General features: G+C 40.7%; 1 protein-coding gene across 2 annotated transcripts in view; it reads left to right on the forward strand.

Moving 5' to 3' along the window:
- Positions 1-17,361, forward strand: part of USP37 (ubiquitin specific peptidase 37) — a 34,796-nt gene that overhangs the window by 1,481 nt on the left and 15,954 nt on the right. Inside the window, exons 3-16 of one of the 2 annotated variants that reach the window (XM_084524392.1) lie at positions 2,373-2,544; positions 3,098-3,198; positions 4,440-4,621; positions 4,769-4,843; positions 5,421-5,518; positions 7,118-7,202; positions 8,100-8,261; positions 8,741-8,872; positions 10,963-11,086; positions 11,340-11,545; positions 12,611-12,728; positions 14,004-14,083; positions 14,682-14,846; positions 16,347-16,412. In XM_084524392.1, the coding sequence (XP_084380518.1) occupies positions 2,373-2,544; positions 3,098-3,198; positions 4,440-4,621; positions 4,769-4,843; positions 5,421-5,518; positions 7,118-7,202; positions 8,100-8,261; positions 8,741-8,872; positions 10,963-11,086; positions 11,340-11,545; positions 12,611-12,728; positions 14,004-14,083; positions 14,682-14,846; positions 16,347-16,412 (1,766 nt within the window). The remainder of the gene's footprint in view (positions 1-2,372; positions 2,545-3,097; positions 3,199-4,439; positions 4,622-4,768; positions 4,844-5,420; positions 5,519-7,117; positions 7,203-8,099; positions 8,262-8,740; positions 8,873-10,962; positions 11,087-11,339; positions 11,546-12,610; positions 12,729-14,003; positions 14,084-14,681; positions 14,847-16,346; positions 16,413-17,361) is intronic. The other variant, XM_084524393.1, reaches the window with a different exon arrangement.

Raw genomic sequence — 17,361 nt, forward strand, 5'->3', positions numbered from 1 at the left:
TAGCCTTTGTAGGACCTTTTCACTCAAAAAGCCCCAAATGCCAAGAGCGCGAAGGGAGATTTTTCTGTGAGAGATCTCCACCTGCAATTAAAAATAATCCTAATTGCTGTATCGCCGAGCGGCGGCGTTAACAGCCAACCTGAACGCCGGCTGCTTCTGTTTCACTCCACGCCTGTTTCCCTGCTGTGGTATCCCCCAAGCCTTTCCCTGAGCTGTTTATTCCTGCGAGCAAAAAGTTGGCTTTGGGTTTGAAAGGTGAAGTTTTGCTGCCCGAAAACTCTCAGGAACGAAGCTGACAGCAGCCCGCGGCGCCTTGGAATCGGGGCGTGAGGAAGTCGTGAACCTCGGACACATCCCGCTGCTGGCAGCGTGGGCTTGAAAACCCGAAAATTGTCCTCGCTGAGAGGCCTGGATTTTCCCCTCTCGTGTTCCCTGGGCGCTCCTCGCTGCTGGAAATCGGGGTCTGGAAGGCCGGGATGCCCAACCATGGCCTCGAGGGGCAGGTTTTGCTCCTTGCCCTTCATATCTGCAGGCTCTGGCGCTCGTGGGATGATCTCCGTGGGCTCGGAGGAGGGTTTGTGCTTGAACCGAGTCCGCGAGGCCTAGCGGAGAGGGCGGCGAGGAGGAGGCCGCGAGCACCTGCAGGCCCATCGCTTCTGCTGTTTGTTTGTAATATTTGGGTAGATCCTGGGATATATTATATTATATTCCTACAGCACCTAGCGCGTCGTCACATCTCTTACGTAGATATTTCCCTACTGATGTTACAAAGTCTTGACGGAGTTGTGCCAGACACCACCTGCGTCCTGCCGGGGATATTTCTTTTCCCCCCAGCTCTCCAGACGCCGTAACGCTGACCGGATGGGAGCAGGTGCACCAAGAGTCCGTGTGGAGCCCTCTCACGTTGGCATCGTGAATTGAAATGTCTTGCTTTGCACCGAGGTGCTGGAGAGTCTGCGTGCCTTCCGCACCGACCGCAGTGTTTTAAGAGAAGATGGAAAACTCGGAGCCCGCTTTTCAATGCCTTGATTTTTTTTTTTTAGGACATTTTTCATCTGCGTTAAAGGAAAAAGAAAAAAGAAGGATCGAGCGCAAGCTATTACAGAAATGTAGTTTTCCCAGCAAAATATACCCTTAGATTGAGGTGGTTTTCCAGCCTGTCATGGACTGCTGTTACGTCTAGATCATCTTGTAAAGAAGCTAAAGATCTGTAGGGGAAAAAAAGAAATCTTATTGACAAATATGATGTGGAGGAATCTTTATTTTTTTTTAACTTGTGTATAATTTGAAGGAGGTGAAACAGCTTATAGAGAACGGTGTAGTGAAATTTTGGTGTTACTTCATAATTAGCCTTGGTGTCTATTAAATCAGCGGCATCGCCTAGATCAGTGGTGTGGCAATCCGCAGGTCAGGCCAAATTAGGAGAAGGCTCCAATCTGATGGGCAGGCTCGGCCTTGGCTGTGGTTTCCAGTCTTGCAGTATGGCAATCCCCTGGCGTGGAGGCCCGTGCGTAGCTAGTGCCTGATCCTTAGGCAAAGCTAAAGAAGGGGCAGCAAAGCGAGAAAGTAAGTGAAAAATGACGAGGAAGTTGGAAATAAGAATGTGCTCGCAAGCCAAGTGTCGAACTTCCACAAACCCTGCAGATGTGAGGTGCTCTTTTGCTTCATCTGCTTTAAGAGTGGCGAGCAGAGCCTTTACTGAACGGCTGCTCCGTGTAGGTGACTTAGCAGGAAGCCGCAATTATGTAATGGCATAATAAAGTAGCAGGGGCATTATTAGCGAGCACAAGCTCTTATTAAAAGTATTCTTGTGCTTGACCATAACCCTGAAACTTCAGACACCATTTAATGGTTATAATGTTGTATTTAGGCTAAACATGTTTCTTAATGACCTACTACCCGGCAAAAATTTTTAAGCTGTGTCAAGTCTGTCTTCCCTGGGAGAGAATTGCCAAGGGAATGGAAGTTTGTACCTAACATTTAAATCTCAGATCTTTTAAACTTTCCCCATCTTAAAATGTACGTTTCAAACTTGAGGTAGAAGTTTCAGATGGCTAACCGGGACGGTGTGAAGATCTTTATTCCCTTAGTTCAGAAATGTCACTCAGCAGCACAGCAAGTTTCAGAAAGCTTACCCAGGCATGCGGGGACTGTCGAGTGGCAGTGACACTGTCCTTTCAGTTGTGTCAGCTCCCAGCATCACTGAGTGCATTAATGCCACGAGGCTTACTGTTTGCTCAGAGCGGAGCTGGGGGAGGTGTTTCTGTGTAAGTGCCTCTTACCCTCTCCATCTGAAGTGTTTTGTTTGAATTTGGAAGTATTTTGGCCTTTCTAAAGTGGATTTATGTTTATACTCACGTCTTTGTTTTCAGCTAAGCCATAACATTAAAACTGTGACCTTACGACCAAATGGTAGAAAACTGTGCTGCCTGATGCTAACACTAAAGGATACCAGCTTCCTGACGATTGATAAGGTGCCGTTTAAGGATGCGAATGAAATGCGGATGTATTTGGATGCGGTCCATCAAGACAGGGTTCACACTGGTAAGTGCGACTGTTTTAAGTCACATTAATGACAGCTTAGAGGCGGGTCAGCGCTGTGCTTTCTTTTTTCACCGTTAGCCACTTTGTCCTCCTTGTGTGGCTTTCTGTGCGTGTTATATTTACGTAAACTCTTCTTGCTGTCCTTAAAGCCCAGTTTTTGTTACGTACTTTTCTCATAAGGTGCCTGTGTCGTGCTGAACAGCAAGAGATAAAACGTGCAGGAGTTGTTTCTGTTGTTAGCGTGTTGATATTTGGAAAACCTTGTCTGTTTATCACACCTGTGTAGTCTCTTTCCTTTTTATTTTTCATCTTAGATTGTTTCTTGTTTTTTTTTTTTTTAAGGATAGGAATTTTACGGCACACTAAGTAAATGACCAGTGTAAGGGATATCCATAAACACTTGCTCATGTCTGTGCGCTCAGAATATTGCTCTGTCTGTTGGCAAGAAATCTGTTGTGTCTCTTCCAAAATCAACTGTAAAATAACATCTTATGTAGGAATGCCGATCAGTTAAATGGCCATCAAATCAAACGTTGTGTACTTTTCCTCTCAGCTGGGAAAGCCTCTCAGGGATCTGGCAGCTTTGGAGGTGTGCTGGGCAGCAGGACCACACAGAAGGAAGCTAACAGGCAGTTCTCTTACATAGAGAATCAGGTTTGTTAAACTTCGCGTTTTTCCTCTTCTCTAATTTTATTTCCTTAATTTCCTCCTCTCTCATTGCGTGTTGTAAAAGCGCTTAAATACTTGGTTTGCATCCAAAGTCTTTGTAATCCAGAGGGCTTGTGCTGGGCATGCAGGGGATGGTTGGCAGTGGTGCGTCCTGCTCGTGAGGAGACTCGTCCTCCGTACGCGTTCAGTTCAGCAGCTGCCTGCAAAAGACTGAGTTTGTTCTGTGTGCTGAGCTCTCAGTCAGGCAAAAAGCAGCAAGAGAGGAAAAGCACGTGGCTGAGACTTGATTTTCCTTGTTTTTATCCTTGTTTGCACTGAACACCTTAAATCCACAGCAGCTGAACACGGTGTGAACAGCAGAGGTCTGACTGACTTTAGTAGACTTCAGCCAAATGTGTATCTTGAAAAGCTGATGGTCGAATTTTTGTGTCAGAGTAGAGATCCTGAATTTGTGCCATTGTGCTCATTTTTCTGCGTGCGGATTTTGCAAGCTTTTACCTGGAAGTGGTTTTCCTTCAAAAGGCTTTTGTTCTTCCTTTTCTGCCTCCGTAAGGCAGATTTCATGGTGTATCTCCCAGCTTTAATTTACATTGTTATCTCTCTGAATATATTTTTATTACGGCCCTGAGGGCGAGTATTTTTGACATTGTCCCAAAACAAATTTTACATGTTGCTTAGAGGCAATCTCGCAGTAAAAACTCGAAAGCTGTGTATACAGTGGTAAGATTAGACATGTTTAGTTTTCAAGTCTAAAGTTGACCAACATTCCTTAGTCAGCCAGCTATTAGCTCTTTTCATTGCATTAGCCCTAGGCTGTCAGGGCACTGCTCTAATTGTGTGGTTTTTAATATGGCTTTTTTTTTTTTTTTTCTTTAATACCACCCAGGATTGATCTGAGGGCGGTTAGGAGTTGCGCCTTGGGTGATTAAATCTGAGAGCACGCAAAGGGGATTTTAAATACAAAAGTCCAACTGATTTAACATTGGAAGATGGAAAGGGAAGTTGGTTACTGCGATAGTTTCGTGCTTCTGACTTGTATTGATACAGTGAAAAGTTTGCATACATCTAGTTAGTGTTGAACCTCTTATTCGAGTATCATTTTTCTGCTGTTGGGTATTACGCTGTGTCAACTCCAGCAGTGGTGTAAATGCTAGTTTAGCCTCCTGGTAGTTGTGTTTTTCACTGTTTTGATTGTCTCCCTGCCCCTTTCCACTTGGGTTTTGCAGCCTCCCCCCAAACGAGTGACCGCGGAAAGTAAGGATGAAAATCCATTCCGCAAGGTGCTGGGTACCCCAGCCAGAGCACCCGTTAAGAACTCTGCTGGAACTGGAGCACCTAGCAACAGGGTGAATGTCGCAGCGTCGCCTGCCTCGTCCACCCCTCACAGAACAGGCTTGCTGGAGAATCGGTAAGTGTTAGCCTGTTATCAAAGTGAAAATTGCAGAAGGTAAGGGAAAAACGCGTAGAAAGCATTAAGAAGTTACCTGCAGTTGGAAGAGGCTCGTTTACTGGCCTTCCTGAAAGAATGACCACTGCAAAATTTTTCTGTCATTAGTGAAAAGAGGAAAAGAGCACAGCCTCCTGGTTCAGAAATGAGTGAAGATTATCCCAAAGAGAACGATTCTTCAACGTAAGTGACTGTTGTTTCTAGTTTCTGATGTAAACTCTGATGGTTTGTAAAGGTCATTTTTTTTGAAAAGAGTGCCTGGGTCTTCTCTGTCATGGCAGTGTTACAGGCCAGCCACTCGTCTGCTTCTGAACACCCTGAATGCTTGAAATGGGGTTTGCATTCAGGGTTAATGAGGGAAATGCAATCTGATATAATGACTGATTTACGGGAGGATGGCACATGCGAAGTTTGTGTCTCCTTCCTTCTGTCAGCTTAATCTGGGTTGTCCCACGTGCTGTATGCACACAGCAATAGGTTGCTTCTTTCTTGCACTTGTTTTGTTTTTTTCAAGACAAAATTCACAAAGGGAAATTGTTGTTTGTAAAGTGATGTCTGTGTGCAAATCGACATTTAATCATAAGTTAGAAGTCTTGTGTAAATGAATGGATTGAACTTATTTGTCAGCAAAGTTTACCTGTTCCATAGTCAAGTATTAAAGGTGATAGGACATAAATGCTTTAAAATAAGTTGTAAATTGTCAGCCAGGAGTATGCTGCATTTGCTCTGAGTTCTGACTTTGAATGCTGTATGACTGCAGGAATAATAAAGCCTTGAGTGATCCAGCGTGGAAGTACTTAAACAGCAACAGAGAGAAACAGTTGAATCTGAAGCAAGCAGAGGAAAATAGGACATCAGGTAAAAAAAATAAAAGTAAAGCTGGATGATACCTGTTTTTTCCTCTGTTGCTATTAGCTCAGAAAGTTGCTGCAGATGTTGTTTCCTAATCTGCTTTTCTTGTTCCACTAACTTTCTTGCTTCCTACAGAGCCATATCTGAGATGCTAGCATCTTGCCTTTGTTTTCAAAGCCTATCCTGGCTTATCTGTCACTGTTGATTAGTGTGACCCTGAACCCTGTACTTGGCTGCCAAGGCCAGCTAGTGTGCTAGCTTGTCAACAAGCAGCCTCACACTTTGTTCCAAGTTGCCCTTCCCCGTGGGAGGGGATTCCTATGCTTATCTAATGATTCCTCTCACTCTTTCTTGTTCGTCTTTAAAGCTCTTCTTTGCTATTAATGCCCACACAAATTGTAGGATATTTTTTTTTTTGTACTGAAAATGCATACTGTTTGCTTCTACCTCCCTACCTCTTCCCCAGAATTTAGAGGGGGAGCTTTATGGGGCTAGGATTTTCATTCTGCTTGTACCAGAATTCAGGTGGATGCTGATGTGTGACAAGGGCTTATAGGCAATATAGTAATACGGACAGAGCGTACATAAGCTGGTAGTGATCCCAGCTCTTTGATTTTACTTCTTAGTACTGAGTCTCGTTCCCCATAAAGAGGAATGCATTGAAGGTTTTGCTTTTATGAAGAACATTGCTGAATGCATTCTTTTTTTTTTTCTTTTTTTTTTTTTACTGCAGCTCTGTTGGCACAAATATATTGCTAGGGGAGGAGCAAATAGTGTCAATGTTTATCTCTGGATGAAAATTCGGTTTGCTCCTTAAAGTCAAAGTCAGGCTCTGTCAGTGTATACCTGCAAGTTCAAGGAGTGGTATTGAGAACCTCCTTTCCTTTATAGGGCTGCATTTTTGAATGTTGCACAGCTTCAACCATTCCAAGCTCAGATAGAAGTAAACGTTCATTTATTATCCAACCTAACATATGCTGTGATTCACCTCAATAGATGTTTTTTTGTTGTTTTTTTTTGACACTTTGAGAGCATGTTTTTTATGCAGCACTATCCGAGGTGTTAGAATCTCAGGATCTGACACAATGATTTTAAGAACGATGAAACAATCATATTTTGCAACAAGTGTATAATAATTTGCTGTGGATTTTGAAGCGGGCAGAGAAGCTGGTTTCAATTCTGCATATTTACTTTGAATTTTGAGAGAACTGTACAGGGAATTATAAGCGAGGTTTCTGTTTTGCATACCTTATATATTTGAAGAAAAGGTGGTAATTGTTATCTTTCAAATAGTTAAGGCCTTTTAAAAGTTAATAATTGATGATAGTTAATTATTTTCAAGTGTTATATGTTACAATTTGGGCATGATAGGGATTATGGTGTCAAACACAATTTAAACTCCAGGGTGCCTTTACGTACATATTATTAACGTTTGCCTTAGTACTTCTCAGTAGGTGCATTTGTAGTGTCTCAAACAAATCTTGAAGATAGTATTTGAAGATTTAGAAACCTTTTTTAATAAATACTTTTAAACCATTTGTGTATTGCATAAATAGCCGAGTTACCTGGAACAAAGTGACCTAGCTCTCTGTTTTTGTTTTTTAGGCGTTTTACCACTGCAGTCATCATCCTTTTATGGTAGTAGGTCCTCGCCAAAAGAGTACTCTACTGGCAGTTCCACCCTGGACAGGTAGGACTGATTCACTGGTGTGAACTGTAAATGACAGTCCTTTCCCTGGAATTAGGCTCTTCGGTTTCCTGTGCATCCATCACATGCTGTGTGGCTTTTATGCATAAAATGTGTATAGTTTAAAATCCAAGCATTCAGTGCAGCTACAATTGTTCTGACACCTACAAACTCCGGTGCTGCTTGCAGTAGATGGATTTTCTCAATTCATTCAAGTTGATTGTAGTCATTGTGAGTGACTGATGTAGATGATAGCTACACTCTAGTTGGTTCAAATGACATACAGATTCCGGAACTTCAGACTCAATCTTTGCTTCTTATTTCCCGAGTAGATAAATGCCACAGAACTATTTTAACAGTATTTTAGTAATACTGAATCCCTCTGAGGCTGGGATTCTTCTGTGGTAGATGCTGTGTAATCAGACTGTCAGCCTCTGCCCTAGATAGGTAAGATCCAAGATCAAGGAAGAAAAGAAGCATTATCCACGCTTTACACGTGAGGAGCTAGAGCCAGAGCGATGAGGTTACAAGACCATGAGGCTGAAAATGAAGACCCGAGCCTAGATGTGAATTTTAAGCATATCTTATGACTTACAATCTCGTGCTACACTGTTGTTCTTCCTCTCCTTCACACAGCATGGTGAATTGGAGGAATGTCATAAAAACAAAAGACCTGGTTACACATCTGTAGACGTAAAGAAATCTAACCAGAGAAAGTATTTTGTGTTCTGGGTAGAAGTTTGCCATTTCATACAGCTTCAGCTTTGATATGTGCCACTTGTCTCATGTGACTTTACCAGTCCTTGTCATCTGTAGTGAAACAGTTTCAGTGTCATGAACTATTGCTATTGAAGGCAGAGCATTAGAAATCTTACACTTCTTATTCTTTAATGCTTATAGGTCTGGTGTGTCCAGCCAGAATCCTTCATCCAAAAGGAGCCTGGGATTTCTTTCTCAGCCTGCTCCTCTTTCTGTTAAAAAGATGAGATCTAATCAAGATTACACAGGGTGGAACAAACCCCGAGTGCCCCTTTCCACCCATCCTCAACAACAATTACAAGGGTAAGTATAATTTTCTTTATCTACTATGCATGCTTTTATCATTAGAACATGCGTATTCTTGTTATAATTGTTTCATGGGAAAAAAAAAATCCTGAAATCAATGAACACTGAGACAGGGAGCACATCTCCTAGTTTGGAAAATATGTATTCCTCGAAATTGACTTCCTCGAAATTTTAGATATATCATAACTTCAGGTAATTGACATTCCTTTCATATGCTTCCATGGTTCATTTTTATATCTCGTGTATGTACACACACATTTTAATATTTTGATTGTAGAAACTCATGGATGCTTTCCTGACAGTTGCTGCCTCCTATGAGTTTTCAATTTAGTCTGAACGGCAGAAGGACAGCTCCAATTAAAACTGCCTGGGGAGTGTCTGGGGTGTTGAATGTCCTACATGATAGCAGTGCCGTGTTTAACACTGGCACGTTTACACATTTACATACATACCATGTTTAATTTTCTGTTTTTCAGGTTTTCAAACTTAGGAAACACCTGCTATATGAATGCCATTTTACAGTCCTTGTTTTCAATCCAGTCTTTTGCTAATGATTTGCTCAAGCAGGGTATCCCGTGGAAAAAAATTCCACTCAATGCACTTATCAGGTAAAATTCACTTTCTGAAAAGGATATTTTCTCTTTGGTTACTGAGAAGCTAGCATTCCCAGTCCTGAAGCACCTTTGTAGAGGGTGATGTGCATGTGTCCGTAGATGTGTGAGCTGATTGTGCTTTCCTTAACCTCTGGATAAAACATAGGGGATTGTCAATCCTTTTTTTTTTTTTTTTTTTGCTCTTAGAAAAGTAAGTCCTAGACCTCTCTGTATTCTGGAGCTTTACTTTAGAAATAGGAAGTAGGCTTTTAGGATTTGCAATGTAGAGTAGTCCTTTATGTGTTCTACTGTATTTCTAGTGGTAGAGTAAAATGCTTTAGAAGTGCAAAACACTTCGTAGTAGTTGCAGAATAGCTTCTTGAAACATTATCAGCTAGTGTTTCAGCTGATCACTAACTACTTGCTAGGTGAGGGTTTACGCCTTTTTTTTGGAAAATCTGCTTTGTCTAGTAGCTGTGGAGAGAGTTTGTGTTCTGCCAATTTAATTTTTTTTCTAAATTCAGATGAACTCTCGGTTCAGACAAACCTCATGTCAAGAAACTCCAGAGGTTTCTGAAATATGTAAAGCACTCTTTTCTCTTTGAAATTTTGAATTCATTTGCCATTCAGATTCTGTTGTATGTCTATCGAAAAGACAGGCTGCCATTTGCATATGCACTGTGCTCTCTGCCATTCAGGATTTTTATTATATGTGCTTTTGTGTACCTCCTTTTCTTTTCCTTCACTAAACGAAAAAGATTCAGGATACCAGAACCATTCCTGTTTCCATTTCATCGCCCTTTATATTGTTTGGGGTCATTTCGATTTTTGCTGTATCTTCTTGAGTTCTTCCCCCACTGCTTGGAATCGGAGGCTGTTCCATGTGCCTTTTTGAAATGTCCTGTTCCTAAATTTTGTAAAAAAACACTTCTGAAGCTTGTGCCTCATCTACCTAAAGGCAAACTGTGGGTAGAGCTAGTGGTGGAGTACATCTGATGGAAGGCAATGTGTGATCCTGGCTCAAGTACAACAGGTCAGAGTTGGTAGTCTCTAGTTTGGTGTCTACTGCTTTGGGTATGGGCACTTAATCTAACGTGGTAAATGTTACTTGGGTTAACGACAACTCCCTGTTGGCTGTTTTGTGGTGAAAAAAGTGTTCCCTAATACGCTTCCCTTAGCAGTTGTAGAGGCACAGATTTTTGCTGTAGCTCAGCAAAACAGTAGGAACTTGTTGAGCTGCGAGGAACGGATCGGATACTTTGGGTAACTGAGTACTAGGTGTTGGTTTGGAGCGGGAGGGCATTGCACGGGTCTTTCTTTCTATCTTATTTTTTGGTTTGTCATGGAACACCATGGAACATCTTCCCATCATCTTCCAGTGTATGTACCATGACATAAACTGTTGCATATGGAATGTACCAGTGTGTATTTCTGTGAAATTGCAAAGCAGTTAAAAAAGATAACTAAATTGCACTAACTGAGAGGCAGGTAAAGTCGATTTCAGCAGTGCCTTTTAACATGGTTTTTGGTTACACTGTGTAGCTTGAATCAAGGAACTCCTCCTGGCTCTTTTTATTACAGCTTTTGCTCTATCCTGTTATAATGTTACACTGCCAAAGGACATATGGCTTTAAACTGAGTAGAGTGGAAATCTTTTAAACAAACACACAAAATCTTTGCCCGTAAAACTTGAATTTAATGATTTATGTGTTGCTTATTTGGTGCCATGTGATTTAATATCTCCTATCAGTATTTCAGTTTTCCAAAAGCATTGCTTTTTATCTCATTGTAAAAGGTATTGCAGAAGTAAGTTTATAGAGCTTGATAAGGCTCTTCTCTTTATCTTAGGAAAAATCTGGAATTCTTTTGTTTTGTTTTTTTTTTTTGGGTCCTGTGCCAATGGTGATCTCAAGTTAGAATTCAAAATACTTGAAATGTAAAAGGCTATTTTCCATTTTCTGAAATATTTTCATACAAAATCCCTGCACCGCTTATCACAGGGTAAAAGCTTTTAGGAACTCTTAAAATCAGATATCATGAGTTTTATTGCATTTCCCTGAAGTTGTGGACAACCAATCAATGTTTCATCGCATTGACTTCTGCAGGCGTTTTGCCCATCTGCTTGCTAAAAAGGATGTCTGCAGCCCTGAGGTTAAGAAAGAGCTGCTCAAGAAGGTGAAAAGTGCCATTTCAGCTACCGCAGAGAGATTTTCTGGGTATATGCAGAATGTAAGTATCATAGCATTTAGACACAATTGTGTATGTTGTTCATTGTTTGGACTGCATTGTCAGGCTTCATCTCTGTTTGACAGTGACTTGAGCTTTTGATTGAATGACAGCCTTTGCCTGCTGTTTGTTAAAGGAGAACTGTCTTAGAAGTGCTGAATGCAGTAGATAGAAATGTAACTTCTCTTATCTGCATGTGTGAGAGGTACTGAATGGAGTCGTAGAAAATGATTTGTTGAGCGTATCCTGTTTCTAGGATGCACATGAGTTCTTGAGCCAGTGTCTGGACCAGCTGAAGGAGGACATGGAAAAATTAAACAAAACTTGGAAGAGCGAGCCAGTCCCTAATGATGACAACTCACCAGGACGGGCTTCTGATGACCTCTCAGCCACCAAAGTTTATACTTGTCCGGTTATCAGTAACTTAGAGTTTGAGGTTCAGCATTCTATCATTTGTAAAATGTAAGTATGCTTCAGAACCTTTCTCAGACTTATTTAAATGATTGGGAAGAGTTTGCATTTTCTAGGACTTTATCTGCATACTATAACTAGAGCTAACTAGTAGTAAGTTTTTTTTTCCCAAAGCTAGATATTTATAAAATATTCTGCAGTCTAGAAATAACGTAAACCTCACACCACACTGCTGTTGCAGACCTTCTTTAAGTAGTCTCTTACCATTTAGTGCTTCATTACATATCCATTGGAAAGCTGTTGTGCTTTTCTTTTTTGTCTGCAGCTTGCATGAGAATAGGGAGAAGAGGGTTCCAGCCAAGCAATGTCTTCTCCTACAAAACGGGAAGCTGTATTTTTCATGTTCTTTCTACAGGCTTCCGAGGAATGGTGTTTTCTTTGGTCTCTGCAGGTTATTGCAGTTATAAACCGGTATCTCTTGCCATTTGTTGTTTATGACCTGTGCAGGAGATTCACATACTGGATGCTTGTATTCCACAGAATTCTCATTAACACGGATATTTGGGAATATTACTTTCAGAGTGTAGAGCATTAGTTCCCTAAAATAACTAAAAGTAAATTGCATGCAGATAATAATTATTGAAGATAAATGACTATAGGATCCTTAAATAAATAAGGTCTTGTTTTAGGCATATGGACTCTTACTACTTTGTTTTGAAAGAGTTACAAAGTATTTTAGGGCTTTCCGTTTTTCTGGGGCTGGTCTCTTTTTTTCTCCTAACAATGTTGAAGGGAGACTACTTGTTCAGCTACATGGCAGTCACTTTGGTTTGTCATATACTTGGTCACTTGGCCTCTCCAAAGCAGTTTTCACAGACCAAGTTTTTTTGTTCTTTCTCCTGCACAGAAGTTGCTTTCAGTTTCTGAAACATCAAAGTGAAATCCCAAAACTCAGCTTTGTCATAAGCATCAAACACTTTCATTTTAATTCGGGTAAAAATAGGTTAAGAGAGATGCATATATTTACTGGGAAGTTACTTTAGCCTAAAAATATATACCTTGTCATTAATTTCAAGTTTATTTTTCGTCACTTTCATAAGCGTGTTTCTTTTTTAGGTGTGGCGAAACAGTCACCAAACGAGAACAGTTTAATGACCTCTCCATTGACCTTCCTCGAAGAAAGAAATTGCTTCCATCGCGATCAATCCAGGATTCCCTTGACCTCTTTTTTCGGGTACATAGTTTGTACTTTTTTTTTTAAATTCACCGTGGAGTATGTGCAGATTCTGTACCATATGGAAATTTTGATTGCATAGCTGATTATTAGTTTCTATGGCAGTGATTGAAGATACATGAAATAAATAATGTTGCGCTCTTCTGAGGTTGGGACATTCAGATTATACAGGAGCCCTTATGGTAAAATGCTATGCAGAACTTAACGAATTTTTATAATGCTGCTGTGAAATAAGTGAATTTCCCCGTTACATGCTGGAAGCGTTGAGGCACAAATGAAAGCAAACAAAAGAAGGGAGATTGTCAGATTGAAGTAATCACTCAGAAATTGCTGCTTCCTCTTCCGGGCTAAGATGCTTCAACAGTTTGTGCACTGATCTAAACTGGCATGGAAGAACGTCATTGCACAGATCTATTAAAACAAACAAACAAAACTATTATGCATGCTCATCTTGTAAATAGACTTGCAAGACAAGGTTTCTGAAAGCTAAAAATGAGCCTTACCTATGTGATTGCGTTGTGTTTTTATTGTATCTTGAAGGAGGCTCGTGTTTTTTCTCCTAGTCCCATTTACAGATGGTGTTTTTGACAGATTGAATAATTGATGTGCTTGTTTTTCTAACAGCTAGTGGAGGTCTTATGCTTATGATTTGAAAAAAAAACAAAACTAACCCCAAAAAGATTATTAAGATTATTGTTGCGTCATTCATTTTCGCACGGAAAACATCTGTAAAAATGCTTGGTGGCTGAGTCATGTAACATCAGCGTCAGCGATAGTTCTCCTTTTCATGCCTGTTCAGCTACTCAGCTGCAGCACATCTCTGACAAGGTTAGATGAGGATAGCTTTTGAGGAACAAAGCTGAGGTTGTGAACAAGAGAGAGGACTTGATGGTAAATTATCATCAGCCAAAAGCGATTGGGGAAAAAAACAGCTGTATATGTTAGAGAAAACAGCAAGCCTTGCAAGATCATCTTCTCTCTTTGAAGGCTAGTTTGTCTCAGCTGAGGTTATTTCAGTGACCTGTGCTATAGGTTTGTGGGAAAAATATTCCTCCCCTTTCCTCCTGTATCAGTGGATATATTGTCAAATGGTGAGCTTTATTACCTGAGCTCCTATTGGATGCCCTCTTGTTAGATCATGGTGAAGGTGAATATAATTTTTAGTGTGGCTGCTGTCTTGAAGAGCTTCTATGACAGCTGAAAGCAAAGTCCTTTCTGCTGAGATCTATTTGATGCATCTTTTCTTCCACTACTCATTTTTCTGTTCTCACGCAGGCAGAGGAAATTGAGTATTCCTGTGAGAAGTGCAATGGAAAGTCAGCTGTTGTCACACACAAGTTCAATAGGCTTCCCAGGTAACTGTTGGCACCTGTTCCTTTCTTTCTTGGAAATGTGTTGCAAAAACCCCTCAGATTAAAGCTGGAATAATGGATGGGACACCTTGTGTGGTGGTCAGCATGTAAGAAAGATGCACGTGCAGGCAGTAGTTTCTTTGTGCTGCTCTTCAGTTTCCCTCCGAAAAGCTTCTGTGTGCTGAGCACCCTCAGCAACACTTCTTCCTCCCTGTCACAGCACAAGGAGACATGAGTTTTCCCTTCCTGCTTTCAGTGGAATTTTGGTAGCCTGAGAACAGTAAATATATTTTGTAAGCTTAATATTCTGTGCTCAGTTGACCTGATGGGGGAGACTGAGTTGGAGACATTCCTACCAGAAGTTATCTTCGAAGGTTTTGCTTTGGTCACTTCTTCCTGCATTGATCCCTGTTATCTCTCAGCAAGCAGAGTGCTTCAAGGAAGAACGGGAACACTTTGAGAGTTAATGGCACGCGCAGTAGTTTAGTTCATGACTTGAGCAGAAGTGTTTGGTGGTAGGGATTATTCTTGGATTTTTTTTGTTTTCCATTTTCTGTCTTGAGATTAACCGTGCCATTTGTATTTCTTTCTCGACTTTCAGGGTCTTGATTCTCCATCTGAAACGATACAGCTTCAATGTAGCCTTGTCTCTCAACCACAAAGTTGGGCAGCAGGTGGTTATTCCGAGATACTTAACCCTGCTTTCACACTGCACAGAAAGCACGAGGCTGCCGCTGACGCTGGGATGGAGCGCCCATTCCGCAATGTAAGTGTACAGCTCGTGATTGACCTGTGCCCTGTGTAGTGCATTCGATGAGGTAGGCATTGTCAGGTCTTCTCTGGACGATGTCTGGATAAAGAAACGCTAAAATCATGCGGTTTCAGAAGTGAGATATCTAATATAGGCTATTTAGTGCACTGTGCTAATTTGTAATGTCGTGAGGACACGGCATGTTCTCATGGCAAGGAAGCATGATAGAAGCAGTAGGAAGACTTGGTGGGATATAATCCAGGGAACATTTGGTAAGATAGAATTCTTCACTGTTCTTGAAAACAGATTTATATCCTTTTTAGAAAAACTTTTGTGAGTAATTCATATAATTTATGCCTCCCAGTCCAAAATCTAGATTACATTTGTTCACAGCACACATACCTCTGCTTAGGAGATACAGCATCATCTCTTTTTCTGCTAATTTCCACTTGCACATCTTGTACTGTCATTCATTTTTCATTCTTTACTGTGCCGCTATGGTATTTGAATGCTTCACAGGCCGAAAATACTCTCTCCTTTTCCCTCTGACAGTTATTTCTGTACAGCTGCTTGTCCTGAGACACAGAGATTAAACTGGGCCAGTTGTCACAGAGGAAGTTTGTGGCAGAATAAGGAAAAGATACCCTTAGGTCTCTTGTGGTCCCCGCCTGCTGACATAACCACGGTAACTGTGGTGAGATAGGACACATCTGGTGTGTATGTTCAGCAGTACGGCCAGCACATTTCTCGTGCTGAATGTTTAGAGGAGTTTGAGAGTTATGCGGCAGTTTTCCAAGAGTTTGCTGTAACAATAAAAATCTTTACCTCTTAAACATAATGAACAGCGTAAGCTTACCAATGCAGACATACTTTAAAATATATTTAAAACAGCCTTTCAGTGACTTTTTTTTTTAGTCATTGAAACCATTATGGCTTACCAGAAAGTGAAAGGGTGAGTAAGATGGAGAGAAGCAGCTTTGGTTTGAGGGGGAAGATTGAAAAAGATTTCTGCATTGGCAGCTGTTTGGTAGATGTGTGATAGCAATGGGCTTTGAGGAGCCTGTGAAAGGATCAAGGGGACCAGGAGGTTTGTTTAGAAGGATTTAGGTAAGGAAGGAGAAATAGAGGCATGGGACATGCCAGAAAACCGGCTGATCCAGACAGCAACAGGAGACTGTGGTTTTGAGAGCAGGAACTATAGTGATGGTGGGAATAAAATAAAATTAAAAAAAGAGTTGTCTTGACATGGGATCCCAAAGCCTTTAATTTATGAGCTTGTCCCTAAGGGTGCATCACTAAGAAGTGAATCAAATCTAAAGGATTACATATGGTTTTGAACAGCTGTTGTATATTTATGGCATCGTAGAGATACTACTCTAAATGTAAGCAATTAGCAAGTACATGATGTTGTTCTACATGCTTCTTTGAACATGGATTTGCATGCACAGCAGACGAGTAAACACTTATTTTTTGAAGACTGTAACTGCTGCAATAAATACTTTGCTTTTTTAATAGTTCCCGTCCATTGAAAGCCTCCCAAATGGTGAATTCCTGTACTATAAGCACTTCCACACCTTGTAGGTGAGTTATAGCTCTGAAATGCCCATTGCCTGGCATTTTATGGGATAGTGTTCAAGGCATTTTAGAATTTTATAATTCTTCTTTTTATTCTTTCTACTTACTTTTTTAGTTTAATTTTTCCTCTTTTAATAAATTGTTTTGGCTACTCTTTTTTTTCATATCTGAGCTTTATTGGTGTTGCATGTTAGATGAAATTAGCATTAATGGTGCAATTTGCCTAGTTGACACAATCCTTTCAGCATTTCTCTTGAGAACCTTTGGGAGCTTGTAAGCAAGTAAAGATTTTATATTTTTTTTTATGCAGAAGGCTCAATGAGAGAGATTTAGTTTACACAGGTGATTTATCAGTGCCAGGTATCTTAAACTACCTTCTATTCATCATTGCAAGCTATGTATATAAGAAGCAAAGTGGTTTCTAGTTCTGCAATCTAGCTTTTTTCCAACAGTATATATGGAGCCACAACATGAGTGTTGCAAAGAGGTGGTTTGTTCCTTAGACTTATTTGTAAAGATGAGGGGGCATTATTTTCATAGGCCATTTTGAACGGACAGTTTTTGACACTGTCGGAAATGTGATATTGCTCTGAGTGGTTTTGCACTGTGGAATACACTTGGAACAGATTTCCTGATTGACCAGATATCCCAAACTTCGCTGAAGTCCCTTGTCTTCTGCTCTAAAGAAACAGTTTATCCCAGTGAAAGAGCGAATGGGAAAAATGGGGGGAAAAAAAATTGTGCAGACTTGCAACTTTATATCCTAGTGACGATGTGGGAAGTCCTGTGTCCAGCTTAATAAATTTCATAAGTCAAATAAATGATTTATGCTGAGTTCTACCTGTCACTGTGTACTCAACTCAGATGAGTAGGTTAATGGTTGGACTTGATGATTTTAAAGGTCCTTTCCAACCGAAATGATTCTATGGTACCTCTCGAGGGTTGCTTGGTAATA

Source organism: Aythya ferina, assembly GCF_964211825.1.
Source record: "Aythya ferina genome assembly, chromosome: 6".
NCBI classification, from domain to species: Eukaryota; Metazoa; Chordata; class Aves; order Anseriformes; family Anatidae; genus Aythya; species Aythya ferina.